We start from the raw sequence: 14181 nt of genomic DNA, 5'->3' as shown, positions 1-14181 counted from the left end.
CAAAGAGTGTGTGAGAGATGTGAAGGTTGAAATGTTCTAATCAAGAGAGGTAAAGAAGGAAAGAGAAGAGAGAGAGAAGCCTTGAAGAGATCTAAGATGCAATCCACCTAGTTCAAAGTAGAAGTGTGGGGAGCAATCTGAGGTGCAAACAGCTGCAAACCGAGGGATCAACGCAGCGAATACCCCGCGCAACGGATGCTAAAGGAAGATGACATGAAGATTATGAAGAAAGTTGAAGACTTTAAGCTCTTAAAGCTTCCCTCGCCGTTGATCATGTAGAAGAGATGATCATCTGCCACTAGGGACCAGTGACGCAAATGCCAGTGCGGTGACCGATAAAGACAACAGACGCAACTCTGCACTTCTGGTGATAGCGGATCACCGTAGCTGATCTTACTACTTGGGGAATGCGACGCGTCGCGCTACGCGCCTCGAAGGGCCCGCGTGAAATAATGTGGACCACCAACCGTCCCGAGGAAGGTACTTTCACATCAGCTCCTGCAACCTTGTGTCTCGGGTGATCAACGTGTATCATGGCAGCTACGGTCTTGGGCAAGCGTTCGCGCAGTGGTGCAGAGCCCGAAGGTAAGAGCCCCTACAGTCCTTTCCTCCCCTTCAGATCAATACTAATTAATCTGGTTTTAGCACTCCCAGTGCGCACGACAAGCAAGCGCCGAACCGTGGCACCTCGTGCCCGACGTGAAGAGGCCGCCGTTCCTAAGTCACTTCCTCGGACACGGTCGCGTGCAAAGATCGCAGAGCCTCTGCCCGACCAGGAGAATGGAGATCTCAAGAAGACCTCGGACAAGGCGCCCTCCAAGCACACAATTCGTGAGGAGCAGGGTGGGTCACCGTCCAAGATCAACTCGCATTTCCGCACCTCAAAGCTAGTGGAGGGTAAGCTGAGAGAATCGGAAGTCTGCGCAATGTCAGAGAAGTTGGGCTAATAGATTGTCTACACAGAGGAAACACCCGCTCCGCTTGAATTCAAGACCCCACAGAAAGCACGCTTCCGAGATGCATTGCAAGTTTCACCATCTACGCCTCGGCATCGTGTCCAAGTCGGGGCAAAAGCAGTCACTCCTCGAACCCCTCGACACGCCGATCTCCCACCTACTCCTCGTCAAAGTGCCACCCCAACCGTCGCACAATCGGTGTACTCACAAGCGCGACAACTATTTGCTCGGGGAGCCAACTCTGGACGGCTGGTTGGTCGTGACTCGGAACGAGAGAAGGTGGCCACATTTATTGAAGATTGCGTGAAGTCTCAAAAAGGCGGTTGTCTTTACATCAGTGGACCGCCTGGTACGGGGAAGAGTGCGATGGTCAATGAAGTGTGTCAAGACATGGATTTGTCAGATGTCAAGGTCTCTCATGTCAATTGCGTGAGCATGCGGAATGCTCGCGATGTCTATAGCAAGCTCATCCAAGACTTTGACGAGGGCTCGGATGTATTCAAAAAGAGTGAAGGAGACCGATTGAAAGCCATGTTTGTTCCAAACAAACCCAATGGTCTTTTCCTCGTTTCGCTGGACGAAATGGATCATTTGCTCATGGGTGACTCGGGTGTTCTCCAGTCGCTGTTTGAGTGGTCGTTATCAAACAAGTCAACCCTGATTTTGATTGGCATTGCCAACGCTCTGGACTTGACCGACCGCTCGCTGCCGCAGTTGAAGGCAAAAAACTTGAGACCGATCCTCTTGCCATTCTTGCCTTACAATGCGGCGTCTATCGCGAATGTTATTACCAACCGTCTTCGGTCTTTGATTCCCGCTGGCATGGATAATGACCCGAAGTTTGTTCCCTTTTTGCAGCCTGCCGCTATTCAGCTATGTGCGAAGAAGGTGGCGTCGCAGACGGGCGACCTGCGAAAAGCCTTCGAACTCATCAAGCGTGCGATTGATACCATTGAGCAGGAGACTCAACAGAAACTCGAGAAACAAGCCGCCGAGGCAGAGAACAATTCGATACTCGCTGAGAATGCGAATCTCTCTTCTCCAGCAAAGGCAGCTCCCGCTCCCCGTCCAACCACCATGTCAAGCTATACCGCTATCACAGCACCTCGCGCCAGTATCGCACACATTGCCCGTATCACGACTTCGGCTTTTGGACAAGGTACCGTTCAAAGACTGAAGGGATTGAATTTGCAGCAGAAAGCTGCCATCTGTGCTTTGATTGCATTAGAGCGCAAACGTCGTGAGCTTGACATTCTAAGCACACCATCCAAGTCTCGATGTTCTGCTCCTACGGTCAAGCAAGCATTCGATACATACACTACACTTTGCCGGAATGATAACATCCTGCACCCTTTGACTTCCACCGAGTTCAAGGATGTCTTGAGCAACCTCGAAACCATGGGCCTTGTGGGCGAATACCAAGGCCGTGGCCGTGGCGGAACTGTCGCTGGTGGGTCTGACATCCGACGCACACCATCCAAGTCGGGAAATGTCATCTCCACTCCCCATAAGGGCATGGATGAGCAGGGTCTTCTCTGCTTCGTCTCCCAATCAGAGATTGAAAGCCAGATTGCCGGTCCCGGTGAAGGGATCCTTAGAAGGCTTCTTCGTGGTGAAGGCCTCTGAAGTCGGCTCAGGCCTTGTCCGTTCTCTCACTATGCATCATCGGAGTTTTCAGGCGCATTTTTAGCATGTACACCGCTGTCGTTCGCATTTCTGGAGTCAACCCTGCATCGATCATGTTTAGCGTCATTTTTATGAGTTTCGTTTGTTCATTATGAACCTTTCCTTTGTGCAATATGCAAAATCACTCTTCTCGAGAGTGGGATTTGAGTCGGTCAAATCTTTCAGAACAAAATACAAAACTGCTGAATGAAAATCTGGCTTCATCATGTAAACATTAGTCCTAACTATTAGGCTCTCACTACAGCTAAGATTTGTTTTGATGCACTTCTTCAATTCGCACTATGTATTTTCCTATAGTCCACATCAACAACCACCCTCGGTCACAACTTTTATTGCTTTGTATACTCACCCAACACCCCTCACGCATCAAGACTCTTCGGCTTAATAGGCCGCACCAAATCAACATAATCAAACTTAGCCGCCACATTCTTAAACAAAACATTTCCAGGATGAGCCTCCTTCTCCTCCCCCGGAACAAGAACGTATTCGGGAACCCAGGATCAAACTCATAAGCACTCTCAATCTCCTTAATATCCTCCTCACTCAACTCCAACCCCAACGCCTCAACATTACCCAATAAATGCTCGACCTTCCGACCGCCGACAATCGGGAAGACGTGCGGTGCTTTGCTCATAACGTACGCCAATGCCACACTAGTGATTACCGTGTTATGTCTGTTCGCGACATTTTCCAACACCTTGGACACAGCCACGTCGACGTCCCGGGGCTCGATTTGTCGGCCTGGGTTGCCGCTTTTTGCGAGCTCTTCGCGGTGCGCGGCTGTTTTAAATGCGCCGCCGCCGATGGAGCCCCAGGGGCAGAGGCCCATGCCTTCGGCGGCGCACATGGGGATGATTTCGCGCTCGAAGTCGCGTCGGGCGGCGTTCCATTGGCCTTGGTAGACGGAAAAGGGGCGCATGCCGTGATCACGAGCGTCTGTGGATTTATTATCAGTGAGAAGGTTTTTCTCAAGAAGTACTTTGGAGAAGTGCTTCTTACATTGGTTTGCACGGCTGACAACCCATGCAGGCGTGTCACTGACACCGAGGTATAGTACTTTACCTGCAATGACTAGCTGGTTGAGGGAAGTCATCACTTCCTCGATTGAAGTTCCGAAGTCCCACCAATGAACATACAACTATATCCAAGTTAGCTTTTTGCCCTTGTTTTTGGTGTACCTGAGGAGAGAATAGTCAACTTACCAAATCGATATAATCAGTGCGCAACTTCTTCAGACTAGCATTGACTGACAACCTCATGCTCTTCGTGTTGTTTCCCACAAAGTTTGCCTGAATCTCGGACTTGTTATAGGTCCTGTAACCCGAGGTATACTTTGTTGCGAGGACAATTTGGTCTCTCAGATCACGCTTTTCCATCCATTCGCCTAGCCAGGCTTCAGAGTCCTCATTCTGGTAGTTGTTTGCACTAAATGTGTTAGCAGGAGCGCTCTCAAGGCTAGTGATTAGCTTGTCTTACGTATCGATGAAATTGCCACCATTCTCGTAGAATGTATCCAAGATCTTGAAGGATGTCTCTTTGTCACATTCACCCAGTCTCTCCTTCCTGGAGGGCAAAGTTAGCGTTGCCCACAAAATGCAATTATGCAATGAATAGAAGAGATCAATTCATTCTACAATCTTGAAGACTTACCATCCTTCACCAAAGTTCATTGCACCCAGACACAGTGGGCTCACCATGACACCCGCAGTGGGGGCAAGCATGCGGTATCGGCCGAGGCGAGACTTGGGCGGAGGGGCAGTGGGGAATGACATCGTCGCGTAGTTGGCAGCAGACCCTTTTTTCAAAGTATTTCCTGTCAAACCGAAGCCGGTAGTGTATGAATAGAGTCTCAATGTATTTCGGATTATCTTCCTGCAATGATCAGGAAATTGTTTCGTTGGGGTTGCGGTGTGAACAGCTCTTTATACTCCACAGAGTATCCTATCTACACTGCGGGGAAATGATGTAAGTAAACAGGTTATGAGGGCATGAAGCACATTATTAATGCTTGTGATACCTCAACCCTCAATCCGCCATAACTCCGGAGTCCGGCCCTCAAGAGGCACGATCGAGCCAGTCACTGTTCATTCTCGTCAATGCTGACTGGGTCGCGGCTCGTTTTTACGAAGCTTGGCTGTTTAACTCCGTGTCCAAGTCGGTTACTCTGGTCGGTACTTGTTTAGAGTTATGCTATCGGGTAATTGCCGATCTTCTCCTGCTGTGCCAGTTAAATGATACTATTCACTGGATTTGCTCGAGTCCTAGAAATCTATGTATTTCAAAAATAAATCCTTGGAATTCGTGAAATAATGAGAAGAGATAACTGCTAGCAAATAATAAAAAGACCGATCTAGGTCGCACATCAAATACTTCTTCCCATTTGCAACACGCTTGTTCCGCTTCTTCGCCGGTCCATGGTAGCTCTCATCCTCATCCACCTTCAGGGACAGTTTCCTCAACTTCATTCGATATTTCTGTGCCCATTTCACCCCATTTCACTAGATCCGAGTGAACGTCAGCCCACATCTTCTCATCCGGGTCCATTTCAAGTTCGTTAACAATATCATCAATAATCGGATCGTAAAGTTCCAAACCCTACTCCGCCACCATCACTACCTCCTCCTTCTCATTCCCCCTCTCCTCCTCTTTCTCCTCAGCCTCCATTTCTTCGAGCTTTCTCTTCCGTGTTGGTGATTGCGGTGGTTTTCGGACCGACAGCTCGCGATAGATCACCACCTTGCCATCCTTGACAACAGCATGTTCCTTGTAGGTGGGTCGTTCTTCGCCGCCTCGAGCGATTTGCATGGCTAAAGGATTGGGGTTCTCGTTATCATTCTGTTTCTCGTATGGGACCCTCAGTGGGCTGATTACAGGTTCGGGCTCATCCTCGGAAGGATATGTCTGATCACTGAAGTTCTCGGAATCCGGGGTTTGTGGTCTTGGTGGGTCCCTGCGGCATCGAGGACATTTGCATGGACCTCCGAAGAGTCGGGTTGCACGTCGCTGGGATTTGATTGCGTGGTTCCGATAACGAATTCGAATTTCTTCTCCCTGGGCAATGTTCCTGGTAGCCCATACGATGACACGGTTGGGAACTAGCTTGTCATAGCCCCAATCTGCATTGTGGGATCCTGCACAGGAATGATTGAACATGCTCAGTCCCGGGAAAAGGTAAAGGTTTTGCAAAGACGGATCAATATCCATAAGTGGTTCTCTCTTCTCCATGCGCTCGAACTGGACATCCGGGGCATAAAGCTTCTTGTCTCGATCGGTTGCCAATCTGTCGGGGACTTCTCCCTGGCGCCGCGGATCCCATGGTACAGCATTGACTAGCAGCTTGCGCAAGATGATCTGAATAATCCATGTATCAAATTCTGGTCGTTGGAAGATATCCACGCCGAGAGATTCAAGGATATCGAAAGGAACCTTGATGTTCGCTGCCAGGTTGAAGGGGAACCAGCTTTCTCTCCATGACTTGCTGTTCCCATCAAGAACCAGGAGCTCGTCGATCTCGTGCGCGTTCAGTCGCATATTATCATCTGGTTCCTCCTGCCGACGGTGCAGCGCGATCTCAAACACATTGCGTAAAAGAAGCATGAGCGTGGTTCCATGGCCTTCATTTGTGTGGGAAATAAACTCTTGGCCCATCCAGGTACTGACAACCGGTCGCATGGAATCATAAAGCCACTGCCAGTCTTTGCCACAGCTACCGAAATGATGAATCTCGCGGGCAATTTCTAGGCAGCTCTTTTCACTCTGCCACTTCGGGGGCGCTTTGCAGAACATCCGACCAGGGGTAGCGGGCTGGCGTAACCACATATCAGCACATGGGCACTTAGTTGGGGCCTTATTTTTCAGTTGTCGAACCATCGCTGGACTGATCGGCTTGAGGCAGTTTTCACATCGGCTTTTGTCATAGGCTTTGCCGTGCAAGTCCTTGGGCAAGCGGCGCGGTGGAAGATGACCTCGAATCGTGGGCTCTTCAATGTGAATGACGGCGCCAGTCTTGATTGCGCTCCTGGCGAAGACACCAATTTCCTGCTTATCACCACCAGCCTTGCGAATGACACAGGTTGGCTTCGAGTCTTTACCCGTTATGCCATTCTCATTGAAGACATTCTTATTCAGTTTGTCCAGGAATGACGACGAAGTGCGATCGACATCCTGTGCCTCAAATGGATACGGTCGACTAGCTGGAACTGCACCAGCGCTGTGCTCATGGAAGAAGAGTTTCTTCTTATGCTGGGTCTGTTCCTCGTAGACCTTGGCGGCCTTTTCGCTCAAAGTGTTGCGAAGCTGTGGCACTCGCACATCACGATCAGGCATCCCCAGTCTGGTTTCGAGGATCTTCATGTGGTCAAGGTAGTCGTGCCATGCGTTGAGTCCAGCAAGACTAAGACTGATGATACTGTGAAGCGACTTCTGAAGCGTGGGCACAAAAACATTGACACCGTTTGCCCTCCGCATGCGAGCAACTTCAGGGTTGAGATTCCCTTTCTTATCACGAGGAAATACCATCAAGTGTGCCTCGACTGCCTCCCAAATTCGCATGTAGAATCCAGGTCGTCGATTGCGCTCCAATGACTGCTCAAGCACATCGCAAAGAAGTTGTGCACGGTAGGCGTCACCAATGGCCAGATCGAAAAATCCCAGTTGATAATGACAGTAAGCCCGACTGACCCAGTAAGTCGGATTGTAGGGACTGATTTGAATTGCAACAGTGTACATTTCTAGTGCAGTCGCCTTGACTCTCTTCCAGGGTTCCAACCCATACTTGTGTGTGCGCTTTACGCCCCAGTAAGAAAGGTCGCTCTTCGTTAACATCCCCGACCACTTGTCCATGGTGTCTGTCGTAATGCGAGCTCTGAGCTTGGCTTCATCTCCAGACGTATCCAGTCCCCTTTCTTCGCATTCTGCTCGAAGCTGACTCAAATCCAGAAATTCCAGGTATCCAAGGCTGCCCGAGTCGATCGCCGCCTGTTTCGTCTGCTGCATGTTCTTGGAAAGATCATATTTTCGGTCGAGCCCTTGCTGTGCGATTATTTTTCCACCGTCTTCATAGGCCACGGGTAGGAGGGGATCGCTCATCAGATGCTCATACACGTTGTGTGCCAGGACATGGATATCGAGTTCTCTGTCGGGGGGTCGAGTGAATGGACGCTGTTTCTTCTCATCCCATTGCTGCCAAACCTTGCCGAGGGTTTGGTCTGGTAAATACCATGCCATGTATGCATCGTGGGCCCTTTCTGGGGTGACGGGTTTTCTCAGAAGCACCTCGTCGAAGATGTCTGGTCTGGGTGGCCAATCAGGGGGTTCGATCACGCCCATTGCAGGTTTCGAGAGAAAGCGCGAGTCGATGGATTTTAAATTTTCATCGGGGTCAAACGGCATCCTCCCTTTCCATTTGGATTTATTGGTTGCCATGGTGGTCGGAGGTTGAGTGGTAGTTGGGGGAATTGATAATAGTGCTAGAAGTATAGGAATGGCACTTGAGAAGGTCCTTGGCAAAGAGTGGCCCGGAATCAGATATCAAGTTGAATGATAGAAAGGGTAAAATTCTCTTCGAGGTTTGCAGGTCAAGATGGGGATAATTATATTCGAAGCAAAGCGATTCTGGGGTGGGCAAGAAGCAGTACTACGGCAGTCATTTCAAGGAAACTCATGCGAACAAAGGAAGCCAGTGTTATTGCTAGGTAGATACACATTGAGGTCGAGTCAACTTGTCCAGTAAAAATCAAATTCTCCCATGAGAGAATTGGCCCTTCGAGGTAACAAAGAAAATGTACCAAGTCAATCTGTCCGAGTGCCCTGTCTGGTGCCTAGGTCCAATGCAGCTCGACATGTCGGGAAAGAAAGGACAAAGAAAGTGCGATCAGCTCCCATACCTATTCTAAACTTATTCGAATCAAAAACCAGAATCCTTCGAGCCCATATTGGAAATATCCAAGCCGAGGAGGTGGCTTAGCTTTCGGTTTTTCCCAAGGTCCGAGAGCTCTGCTGGGGGCCAAGCGGGCACCTTCGCATAGGGGCGTATTAGGGTCATGAAGAGTTCAGAACTGGGACAAAGGACAAAATTTCTGAGTTTTTCTTCCCAAATTGCCAGGCCTTGTGACAATATTACGCTTGCCTTGGGTTGTGATGAGATATCAACGAACAAAGAACGAGGCCGAGCGCATAGTTCGTGTGGAGTCTACACTTCAGATAGGGAGACTTGTACCAGGGGATGGGCAAGTTCCCCAGACACGGGAGAAAAGGCGCAATCTGATGGAAATCACTATTATTAGCATACTGTCGGTAAGTGTATTCCTTCGCACTTCGTAGCAATCATCAAGAAGGTAGTAATAATAGTACAAAATAAGTTCATCCTGTAGTTCGTAGTTGGAGTGGGGCAGAAGATCCCGCGTGTCACGGTATCAGGCTGACTGAGTTGCACTCCTGTCCCGCTTCAACCTAAAGACAGCAATCGCTAGGACGCCTTGGCCGTCCATCTTGAAACACTGTTCGGCAAGAGGAGTCCGCGGCCGATCAATACTTGATTCTCCTTTCTCCTGTCTCGCACCTTTTGACAACCACTGCGATGCCTGGCCATCATGTATGGACGACCTCAACCAGATCCCCCATCGCAGCCTGAATGGCGAGTGCCCCCGCGACGCGAGGTAGGCCAACAGGCGGAGGGACCTGTTCCTCCTCCGCCGCCTCGTCCACAGACAACAGGTGCATATAGTCCAGCGACGTACGGCCCGATCTCAAACTCCCCGGCAAATGCAGGCACATCGCCTGTGACGGGTGCGGACCCAAGAACTTGGGGGGTGCGGTATAACCAGCAACACCATCCGATATATGCTCCGCCGCCGTTGCCGGTAAGTTGCATGAAGCTGTGGTGAAGCTTTCTAGCATTCCAGAACTAACCGCCCATTCCTGAATAGCCTCGGCCATCGAGTACCAACGAGCAACCGTACGCCTATGCGCAACCGCATACGCATCCGCCGCCCATAAACAATAGCATCTCCCCTCCGCCGCTAGCCCATGGCGTCGAACCTTTCTCGGGCGTTCAACCCCCATTGGCCTCGTCGATCGTTCCACCACCGTATACCGAGCATCCAGCCCCAGCCCCAGCTCCAGCTATATCTCCCGTTCCACCTCCGCCTCCCAAAAAGCCGCAAGGATACCAGCCAACCCCGCCGCCTGTTCAGCTTCTACCGGAACGGCCTCCACTGCTCGCGCAAGGCTCAGGGCCGGCAGCAACACAGGGTTCGTATGGATTTACGGGGCATACTTCTATTAATACCAATGTGGCTCCAACGGGTCCCTCGGCGTTGGGCCCAGGAACACCCTCTGATTGGGAGCATTTGGGACCAACGCCGGGTGAATTCGACGATGCCCCTTGGTTTCCACCAAGGCCTCCACCTCCACCTCAACCCCAAACTGTGACTTATACACTACTCCAATCGCCAGATTCAATTTCCACTCCACCGGGATACTCAACTGGAATGCCCCCTCCTGCAGCCCCAGTGCCAGCAAACGCACCACTTCCGCCACGGGTAGATACAGCGCCGCCACCTCCGGGCGACCTGTATCATGGCGATCATTCGCGTCGGAATGATTCAATGTCACCGATCAGCCCTGCAAGTACCAAGGGAGGGCGCCCCACCGATCCTCTCAATCGAATGGACAGCGTTAGCTCTGGTGTTTCCTCGTTTGGCGGCCGCGCCGACAGCATCGACAATGTCATCGATGCCTGGGTGAAGCCATTGTCGCCTCCGTCCAGGCCAGCACAGCCAGATCTCCCACCTCCGAGTCATCGGACCACTCCGGTCGCGGCCGCTCCACCAACACAGAGCAGCCCGCCTCCGGCTCAGGATCCGAGAATGCTTTCAAGTCCAGTGCAAGTGCCGGCCCCAATTGCGGAGGCACGACCAAGCACTGTAGCTCCTAGAGAGCCAGATCCTTATGAGGATCTCGACCCATGGTCTAAGTCCTCTTTAACCCGCTTCATTGCGATGCTACGCAAAGAGGCAGTTGCCGACTCGGACGAGGAGCGCTACAAGATCTTCATTGCTTTCACGGCCAAGGAGACCAAGCTTCGGGAGATTCTCTATAATATTGAACACGATGTGCAAGATACCCTGCCAGTATCTCGTAGCTCTGAGGTAGCACAGAATCGGTCGTCTCCTATCTCAGACAATGGCAAGCCAGCTATCGAATCAGGGTTAATTCCCGTGGAGACAGAAGAAATTCGGTCACCGACTACTACAATTACGGATGACGGAAATGACGGTGATGATACGGCCAGTGAATACAGTGCGGGAGGCCGACCTACTCTCGGCAAACGAGCTCGTCAAGCGTCACAGTGGACACCCAAGCTCTCAACGCTTCCAGCGGGTGAAGACCCGACCAGTCGACCTATCAAACCCCCTTCAAGGCAGTTCTCATTGGACGATGCGCTCCAAAAGCAGACAATTGAGCCGCTCACGACCAATCCCCCGCGGCCTATCTATACACCATTCCAGTACACCGAAGGGCCCCAGCGTGGCTCAGATAACCTTACTTTTGACCGTCCGGCATATCAGGCCTACTCTGAGCTTCGGCAAGCTTCCGCCGTGAGTGGACGAATCATGTCAAATGTGCCTCCCCCGATACTTCGATCGAGGTCCGACACACTGCCAACGTCTCCGGCTCAAGATGAACATAATGAGACTTTCCTTGGCCTCATCCGCGATAAGAGCAGCGCTTATCAAGCAACAGACCGCCGAGCAACCATCACGGCCCCGTTGCTTCCCGCACCTCTCCGGCAAGGACGACGGTCCGATGATCCAGTTGAAGATATTCGTGCCATGGTTTGGACTCCCCTGGACAAACAATCTGAAAGCTCTTGGCATATCACGACTCGGGAAGAATTGGACAACTTCCCAGATAACTTCGCCTATATTCAAGAAACGGTTGATAACTGGGAGAGTTCCGCACATGAACGCCGGTCAAAACTAGAGCAAGAACGCACTGCTCGGCAGGAGGAATCGGAAGCCCAGATCGACGACCTCTTCAATGGCAAGGAGATTGGATATGCTGACATCAATACTCTGGAAGAGGATTTCCGTCAGAGCGAAGCTCGTATTCAGCTTGATGAGGAGCGCGAAGAGGTGAACGAATTCATGGAAAAAGTGTTCAATCCTCTGGACGAGCGCTTGAAAACCGAAATCTCGGCTCTCCGCAAGTCCTATGACTCTGCGCTCAATCAACTGGATCGAGATCAGAAGGGAAAGAGCTCGCCGGTGGAGCAATGCAGCCCATCCGTGACCATGAAACTAGTCAATGATATTCATAGCAAGCTTGAGATCCGTTTCCAGAAGAGGCTCGAAATTGCCTTGGACTGTGAGCGTCGTCGCAAAAAGGCCGAACGTCGTCCCTTGGTGTTCATGGGTGACATGGCTAGTCTTCGCAAGCTAGATGGGGACTTTGACCGCATGGAGAAGCGGAACATTCTGGAGGCGGCCAAGGATCGCGACGATCGAGCGAATCGGCTCATGGATTCATTCGATGATGCGATCCTCCACGGGCTAGGTATGAATCAGAGCCTCCTGGATGAGCTTGCGAGCAAAGCAGCCCGGCTTGACCCCGCGACCCTCCGTGCGTCCAACCTGCCGGATTCTGAAGTCGAACAGATTCTCAAATCCGTGGCGACGTTCGCGACGTCGCTTCACAAAGATTCGGAGGCGATTCTCCGAAGCTCGGCTGTTGCGGAAGTAGCCCTCAACGACGCCGACTACAACGTCTCCGTCGCCGAAGCGCGATATGCCAATTCGGAACCGGATATCTTCCATCGGCTTGAGATGGAGAAGAAGAAAGAAGATGCGATTCTTCAAGCAGACTTGGATACTAAGCTGCAGAGCATCCAAAAGGGCCCGCGGGAGATTGAGGCTACCGCTAAACGCTTGCTTGAGGAATTGAAAAAGACCCCAAAGCCTGCGACACCAAACCCGGCCCCGGCCCCTGCTCCGGCTCCAACACGAGTTCCAACTAAGTCTCCAAGTCCTCCAGCAGCACCTGAGCCCGAGGGGGCAATCATGGCGAGTCGGCCAGCTGATTTGTTGCCATTGGACCTTCGCCCTGCGACTATTGCCCCCATTCAGAGCCCTAGCCCACCTCTGGCGAGTCGCCCTGTGGTAGACCCCGAGGTGGAGCATAAGGAGAGGCTGCGGAGAGCACTAGAGGATGCGAAAAAGCGCAATGCAGCCCGGGCCGACCAATAAATTTTGTCTTTCTTGACTGGGGCTGCTGTAGATTGAACCCACAGGTTGAACTCATGACGTGACGAATTTCCTTGCATCTGAAATATCTTTCATTCTCTGACTACTGTCACAGTGATCGTGGCAGTCTTGATGTTATTCACTTCATACATGGATACCCTCTCGTTATTGTTTACTCGAGTAGTCTAGCTATTTGGATATAAGATTTCCTTTTACACATTATCTTCTATATTATTACAAAACATATCCCCCGTGAATACCTGAGAGCACTGACATGAATAGTTTATTTAGTTGTATGTAGTTGGATTTGTCGATTTAGCACGAGTGGGTTATGCACAGGCCAACAACAAGTACTTACATGACAGCAAGGACCCAACCGGATTCCTTTTCCCCACGTTACACGGGCATTTTAGCTGTTTTGATTGTCCTTTTGGAAAAAGCACAGCAAAAAAGCAAAATTTTATCGAGGAAGTATCCAAAACCACTTACCTCGACACGATGACGCAACATCGCATGATGAGAAACACCAACTCTTTTGATCCTCCAACGGGCGAACCTGCCAATCGCGCCACCAACTGTGGCTGCACAACGAGCAGGGTTCACCAGTCAAGTGATTTGAATTCTGCGAACAATCGAACGCACGGACAACTTCATCCAACGACCTCGTCAGCCAAAAAAGACTCAATGACCTCTAGAGAGTCAACATTTCCACGCCTCGGCGTGTGAAATCAATCGGAAGTCATGCAGACAAGGCACAATTTTTAGGCGCCCGCCCTCAATGATTGGCGGCCATGGGGCCAACTCGGGCGATTAGACGCCAGATGCCTGTCGATCAGCCCTGCTGCGCACGAAGCCTGCTCTGACCACCGCTCAACAGCTGTCATGGATTGTGGCCGTCACCTCCATCCTCGCGAGACAAGCGGGGACTTGTGGCCCCAGCTGAGAACAAGGGTGGAAGACTCTCTCCAGTCCAAGAGCTAATTCAAACCCAAATTGCCCACGTCAGCGGGGCCTGCTGGACTGCACAGTACCTACCCGACGTGCTCGGATTCGCTGTGCCCCCTGCACTAGATGTCCAGATTGATCAGAAAAAAAGCTAACGGCACATCGGCCGAAGCAGATAGGCACCGTTCGCCCGCAGGAGCTTCGCCCACCGTGAACCCCCCCACCTCTCCTAACACCCCTCATTTGTGCTGTGCCGCACTACTCGACATCGGGGATCCTCTGCCAATGAATTTGAGGCGATATGCAAGGTGCCCGTATGAATCACCAACTCGTCCACGATCACACTAGAG

At 51.3% G+C, this 14181-nt stretch overlaps 4 protein-coding genes across 4 annotated transcripts; 2 read left to right on the top strand and 2 right to left on the bottom strand.

Annotated features, from left to right (window-relative positions):
* Window positions 1-533: 533 nt before the first annotated feature.
* On the top strand, window positions 534-2582 carry N7473_010785 (AAA family ATPase CDC6; the record flags this gene model as incomplete). Its single annotated transcript, XM_057156724.1, has 3 exons — window positions 534-585; window positions 646-897; window positions 964-2582. The coding sequence occupies 3 exons, from the start codon at window positions 534-536 to the stop codon at window positions 2580-2582; spliced, it is 1923 nt and encodes a 640-aa protein (XP_057005379.1).
* Window positions 2583-2611: 29 nt separating this feature from the next.
* N7473_010784 (aldo/keto reductase) lies at window positions 2612-4414 on the bottom strand (the record flags this gene model as incomplete). Its single annotated transcript, XM_057156723.1, has 6 exons — window positions 2612-2684; window positions 3083-3578; window positions 3642-3780; window positions 3845-4067; window positions 4119-4205; window positions 4293-4414. 6 exons carry the CDS (start codon window positions 4412-4414, stop codon window positions 2612-2614), a joined length of 1140 nt encoding a protein of 379 aa, XP_057005378.1.
* Window positions 4415-5237: 823 nt separating this feature from the next.
* On the bottom strand, window positions 5238-8066 carry N7473_010783 (uncharacterized protein; the record flags this gene model as incomplete). Its single annotated transcript, XM_057156722.1, has 1 exon — window positions 5238-8066. One exon carries the CDS (start codon window positions 8064-8066, stop codon window positions 5238-5240), a length of 2829 nt encoding a protein of 942 aa, XP_057005377.1.
* Window positions 8067-9232: 1166 nt separating this feature from the next.
* Window positions 9233-12889, top strand: N7473_010782 (uncharacterized protein; the record flags this gene model as incomplete). The annotated part of the gene is made up of 2 exons (XM_057156721.1): window positions 9233-9502; window positions 9569-12889. 2 exons carry the CDS (start codon window positions 9233-9235, stop codon window positions 12887-12889), a joined length of 3591 nt encoding a protein of 1196 aa, XP_057005376.1.
* Window positions 12890-14181: the final 1292 nt, after the last annotated feature.

This window comes from Penicillium subrubescens (assembly GCF_028828155.1).
Source record: "Penicillium subrubescens strain IBT 31985 chromosome Unknown utg000007l_segment0_segment0, whole genome shotgun sequence".
NCBI lineage: Eukaryota > Fungi > Ascomycota > Eurotiomycetes > Eurotiales > Aspergillaceae > Penicillium > Penicillium subrubescens.
Note: the sequence above shows the minus strand (reverse complement) of the source record. Positions and strands in the feature narration are given on the sequence as shown.